Raw genomic sequence first — 6,037 nt, 5'->3', positions numbered from 1 at the left:
AGAAAAAAAGAATTTAAAAAATCAGACATAAAAACGAAAGTTGAAGTAAAGTAAGACAAACTGGAGGTCTGTTACCTCGCCAGTTAGCTGTATAGCATTTTAATGCAGACATGTCAAACACAATAGTGATTGAAACGCTGCATACTGATACTCACAGACGCCCCTCCCCCTCCGCAGTGTGAGTGGTTTAAAGTTTCTCTCCTCGGCCTCTGATTGGTCCGTGAAGTTTCTCTGTTGGGGGATAACTTCAGAGCTCTGCGTCCCCCTGACGCACATCAGCCCAGAGGAGTTCAGGAGAGAGTGTAGCGGTATTCTCTTATCTCGCACAGCAGGGTGAGAGGATACTGAGCTATGGAGTTTATCAGAGACGCACTCAGATTAGTTTTATAGAGGAGGTTTTTCGCGCGCAACATATTTGGAATTATCTTTTTTCAAACTTGTTTTTACTCTGCATCATCCGCTATCGAAAATGTCTGCTTTCGGTGTTTGGATTAACGCAATGTGGATTTTACTTTTTGCCATTTTTGACGTGGCTCTTTCAAACTATTCGGAAGACCAGTGCAGCTGGAGAGGAAGGCAAGTATTTCATAATGAATCTGTGCTGGTTGTGCATGTGGATGGATGAAAAGATGGGTGAAAAATGCCGCTCGGAGATGCTACAGGTGTCTCTTATTTTTAGAGCGAGTGTCCGCTTGAAATGGACAATGCATGTTTGAGTGCAACATGTTGAGACTTGTCATTAGGGTGCAATTCAAATGTTTGCGTTGCTCTGCTGCGTCTGCGCCTCCGGGCTGCTGTCTGCAGGAGGCATGGAGGGTCCAGACAGGCAGGAGACTGAAGGATTAACTTTGATAGTTGGAGGAAAGGCACACTGTGCATGCGGCTTTTAAAGGGGAATTTCATGATAAATATACAGAGTTATAATACCTGCAGAGAACTTTAAGTATGTGCATAAGTTTGGCCCTATAGATGCTATGATTGGCCCCTGCTTGCATGGAGCTGCCAGTAGGCGGCGCATTTTCGGGAGTTGTTTTACTTAAATTCTATTAAACTACATTTTTTATTACTTTTTAAACTTATTTGTCATGAAAAGTTTGCCTGACATTGCATGTGTGCATGGCTCACACTTAATATATCCAAAGTGCAGTTTATTTAGGTTCCAGTGATGCCTTCAGGAACTTCTGCTTGAAAAATACTGCAGAGAACAAACTTTATTTAACCTTCCTCCCTGTTTTCCCTCTCACAGTGGCTTGTCCCAGCAGCAGGGCAGCGTGGAGCAGATCTCCCTCCACTGCTCTGAGGGCACCCTGGACTGGCTGTATCCCAAAGGAGCCCTGCGCCTCACCCTCTCCCCCCGCCTCCCCTCGGTGGCGGTGGGTCCCGGGGGCAGCAGCTCGGGCCTCATCACGGCCTGCGTCAAGCCCTCAGAGCAGTTCCACGGGGCCCAGCTGTACCTGGAGAGAGATGGGGTCCTGGAGCTCCTGGTTGGGGACCGCTTGGAGTCGTCGCCCCCGCCGAGGGTCCGCTGCTTCAGCCGCCTGCCCGGGGAGAAGGTGGCTCTGTTCCTGCAGGCGACCCCTCATCAGGACATCAGCAGAAGGATCGCCTCCTTCAGATACGAGCTGAGGGGAGACTGGACCGCTCGGCTGTCGCTGGACTCCAACCGCATCAGCAGTGAAGGTGAGTCAGGGAGGGATGAGGCGGCCATGTTGGTTTTAGTGTGGTTTCTTGAGGTCAAACATGAGGAGACACATTTTTGTGCGTCTGTTGTAGAGATGATTCGATAGCATTATTTCCTTCCTGACACCGATATCGATACCTAGACTTGAGTATCGGCCGATACAGAGTACTCCAGGATACTAGGATAAAAAAATAATACATATTATAGTATCGTTGGGTGCACTGATACCTGATCCTGTAATTTAGGCAGTAAATACAGATAGCAGCTTCGGGCCGATACAGATACTGGTATCTGTATTTGACCAGGTCGATTCTGTCGTTGTAAGTTCACATCATTTCCTCCCTCATACTCTGCCAAAAACCCCACAAAACTAGGGTTTTCATTTCTTTTTTTTTTCCTTCCTGAAAAGTTTACGGGATGCAAAGTTCAAACCCAGCAGTGATGATGTTACACACCATAAAATCCACCGTGTACATGACTCATAATTCATAGCAGGCCTCTGTGGGCTGCCTGGACTTTCCACAGCCCACGCTCGGTGCACAGGGGAGGAAGTGGCCAAACTTTCCCCACAGAGGAGAGCTGGTTTGGAGTAGAAGGGGAGCAGTGGAGTGGGCAAGAGGAGGGAGAGGAGGGGGGGGGACAAAAGCACAGTATGTGGGTCTTTCTCCAGAGTCCAGAGCTCTTTGAATGGCGGCCGCATGAGTATTCTGGGATTACTGCCGTCTCCTAGGCTACAGGGAGGCCTCTGCCCAGCTGAGATGCTCGTCTCTTTTGTTGGGCTGCCTCTCTGTGGGGAGACGTGTCTGTAGGAGCATGCACCCCCCACTCTCTCTCTCACACACACACACACACTGATTAGGCTTGGATGGGGGGTTTGCTCTGGACTAGAGAGGAAGGAATCTCATTTATCAAGAGGTTTTCACTAAGGAGGAGAATGTGTAGGGTTGGGCAAAGGGGCCTCCAAAGAACCACAAGAAGTTTAAAAAATGCCAGGACTTTTTTTTCTCCCTCTACCCACATCAGAGCTCAGTCAGGGCAGACGGGGAGAGCTTTGTCGGTTTGGTTTTAATTTATTTGTGGCCGTCTGCAAATCCTGTTACGACTTTTAGTAAGGTGCATTGTCTTTTTAGTTTTTTTTTCAGTTTGAAGAAAAGCTACAGAGTATTTTCAGGGAAGTGGGATTTTGCTCCTTAAAAAAAAAGAAACTTTGAAGCCTCCCCCGCCCCGTCTAGCAGGCTTTGAAGAGGTGTGACTGTAGACGCCCTGAAAGGCTTTAAGGGGGGAAGTTTCATTTGGCCTTTAAATTATGTGGGATGGAAGAGGCTCACACCTTAAAGCTCCACCGGTTCTCCTCTGCCAACTGTAAAAGTAGCAGCTGTCTGTTAGGACTCAGTGGTTGGTCGCTCCTTTGTTGCTCGGAGTTTAAGATCCGGATTTACATGTCACATTCCTGTGCATGTGATCTGGAAATGCGGTCTTTGATTTCCTCGGTATTAGCATAAAGGTGTTTTGTAGCAGTTTAAAGTGTTAGAAGAGGTCACCAACTGACTCTCCCTCTCTTGTCTCTCCAGATGCCTGCAGACCCTGCAACAACACTGAGATTCTGATGGCTGTTTGCACCAGTGACTTTGGTAAGTACAGGATATAAGCAGTTCCTGATGAAGCCCTTAGAAACAGGAATGAAATGTTATTGTCACACAGCGCCCACAAAATCCGTTTAAACCAGCAAATTCCAAGAAATCCGTGACAGCAAATAAAATCCGCAGAATCAATCAGGATCTACAAATCGTTTGTGTCAAATCGGTTTTAAGTCAGAGCACCCCCAGTGCCTCCAAATCCTCTCCTCTCAAAAGTGCAAAGGTTAAAGGTGAAACAGCAGCTCTATGCACCCCCAACACACACCCCCCCAAATGGAGGCACTGTAGTGGACTAATCCTAACACCACCCGCCTAGAGAAGGAGCAGAGGACTAATCTGTAGGCCTCTGATTGAGCTGTAGAGGCACTGAGGGGAAGTTAGAAGGATTAGTTAGCATACATAAGCCTGTAGCCTAAAAGGAATCACAATAATATGCGCAAGACGAGGAAAATACAACATTTTTTTAACTAAAGAAGACATGAAATTCAAAATAACCATAGACTTACCTGAGTATCCTGTTTTCCTACAGTCGTACGAGGCAACATCCGATCAGTGGTGGAAGACGACAACCTACGAGCGGCGGTGATCAAAGTCAGCGCCACCCGCGTGTTTCGTCAAAAGTACGCCCTGTTCACCGGAAACAGTCGCCTGAGCAGCCGGGGCGAGGTCCGGACTCTGCTGCAGTGCGGCGTCAAACCGGGGCCCGGCAGCTTCCTCTTCACCGGCCGGGTCCACTTCGGGGAGGCCTGGCTGGGCTGCGCTCCCCGCTACAAGGACTTCCAGCGGGCGTACACGATAGCCAAAGCAGCACAGCAGATCCCCTGCGAGCTGCCCGTAGACTGAGACGACACTCGGCAAGAGCTTGTGTAACATTCAGAGTCGAGGCCAGATTTAAGATTAGGCCAAACTCGGCCCTTTGGAAGAAGCCACTGTGAATCTGTTGGCGAGCGGATATCGCCTTCCCAAAAGGACTGAGGAGTGAAATGGACTCTTCCCAAATCCATTTCAGTGCAATATGCTGCACCAGGTCAGAGAGAGCCAGGTGGACATGTGACATGAAGAGCATTTGGCATCACACACAGTGGTGCCATTATGCAGGTTGAGAGAAAATCTATTGCTTTCCATTCGGGACAATTCAAGTTAAGCTGTTTTTTCAGGCCGATTGAGAGTCATCGCTTAGAAACTCAGGAAAATTTATGAACGGTTCTATAGAAAACTTACTGCCATGGGAGGATACACCTTTAGGCACATTCTTTTACGATAAATTGCATCAGAAAGTGGTGTTTTTGCCGGCACACCTGCCTTGGTGGGGTCCTCCTCAGTGTTACAATTATTAAGGAGATTAAAAGAAATAGTCCTCTAAAAAAATGAAATGTTAAAAAATATATATTTGCACTGATGAAGGAAAGGGAATGGACTGTAAAGTGTGATGCTGCGAGCACTGAAAACCAAATAAAAAGCAACTATATGTAGCATAGCGGAGCGATGGAGAGCTTAATATATGTACAGATGATGCGAGCACAGGCGGTAGTGACACAGCAGCTCAAACTAGTGCTGAGAGCACTTTCACATTATAGCCACCTGTGAGATTTAACTTCTGTACAGAGATAAGGAGGAAAAAGAAATCAATGCATTATTTTGTAAAGCGCATGTTTCATCTTGGTAGCAATGCAATATGTCGGCAGAGTTTTTGACTTAAAGATTTTTTGGGGGTGGAGTTGCAGCAGTGTTGCCAAAGCAGTTTGTCACGTCATTCACAGCTGATATCAACACATAATAAGAAGCTTAAACCAGGAAGCTTTGTTGTGATTTGAAGGCAAACAAGGTATTCATGTGTGTTTTATCAGGAATGGTGAAACAACTCATGACAGCAGCCATTTATACGACTTAACTCCAGTGTTATTATACGACATAAAACCAGCTTTTGGTGGATAAAAACGTCTCTTACTCGCTCAATAAAAACGCAAAATATGCATTTAATGTGTAAAATTCTGTTCTGTTAAATGATTTTTATATCTGATGTGCACTATATCAAGAAGGGGTGGGGTCAAACCAAATGACCGCGATGTGCCGAAGTGGTATGTCTTAAATGCGTTCACTGCCATTTTTCTGTTTATTTGTATGTAAATGTATGTCAATATTAATGTAAATATGTTCATAAGAAATTCTAGAAAAAAACCTGTGGAAAAAACAACATTGTGTCAGTATTGTGGATTATTTTTTATGTGTGTTTGTGTTATTAAAATATACTGTAAGAAAAAAGCTTTTAAAGTCTCTATTTGCTCTTTTCATGCTCCGCAAACATAACGCATCTGGGTCGTTCATTCATCAGCTCCCTCACCCTCTCACCTTACACAGTCAAACTAACATTATAGCATTAAGGTCCAAAGGTTTCTTACATGGTAAACTTTTCTCAGACATAACTCACTTCAAGTGCCCATGAATCACGTCCCTGAAAGCTCTGAACAAACGGCGTGCCCGAGAGAGCGAGAGGCCTAAAAGGAGGAGAGATTTAAGGGACCCTGAGTGCGCTCGGACGGGAAAGGAGGTAGAAAACAGCGGTTGGAATTCTGTTGTCCTCCGCCTCCCGTTTTAGGGATTCAGGAAGCAATAAATTGCTATTAAGGGAGCGGCGTGGCAGACTGGGCTGAGGAGAGGTGCCACACAGTCGCTCGCTTCATCCTGAACACGAGTACATGAGGACAATCAAACCAAATCT

General features: G+C 46.2%; 1 protein-coding gene across 1 annotated transcript; it reads left to right on the top strand.

Annotated features, from left to right (window-relative positions):
• Positions 1–292: 292 nt before the first annotated feature.
• metrn (meteorin, glial cell differentiation regulator) lies at positions 293–5,542 on the top strand. The gene is made up of 4 exons (XM_069664646.1): positions 293–576; positions 1,247–1,680; positions 3,253–3,312; positions 3,848–5,542. The coding sequence occupies exons 1-4, from the start codon at positions 470–472 to the stop codon at positions 4,159–4,161; spliced, it is 915 nt and encodes a 304-aa protein (XP_069520747.1). The 5' UTR covers positions 293–469; the 3' UTR covers positions 4,162–5,542.
• Positions 5,543–6,037: the final 495 nt, after the last annotated feature.

Source organism: Semicossyphus pulcher, unplaced genomic scaffold, assembly GCF_022749685.1.
Source record: "Semicossyphus pulcher isolate SPU_LCO1_2020_fin unplaced genomic scaffold, fSemPul1.0.p SCAF_16, whole genome shotgun sequence".
NCBI classification, from domain to species: domain Eukaryota; kingdom Metazoa; phylum Chordata; class Actinopteri; order Labriformes; family Labridae; genus Semicossyphus; species Semicossyphus pulcher.
Note: the sequence above shows the minus strand (reverse complement) of the source record. Positions and strands in the feature narration are given on the sequence as shown.

Bases quoted from the DNA above. Each gene is read 5' to 3' on its own strand.
- metrn (XM_069664646.1), top strand. From the start codon at position 470: ATGTCTGCTTTCGGTGTTTGGATTAACGCAATGTGGATTTTACTTTTT. The intron at 577-1,246 runs GCAAGTATTTCA...TCCCTCTCACAG, and splicing joins CAGTGCAGCTGGAGAGGAAG to TGGCTTGTCCCAGCAGCAGG. The intron at 1,681-3,252 runs GTGAGTCAGGGA...TTGTCTCTCCAG, and splicing joins CAACCGCATCAGCAGTGAAG to ATGCCTGCAGACCCTGCAAC.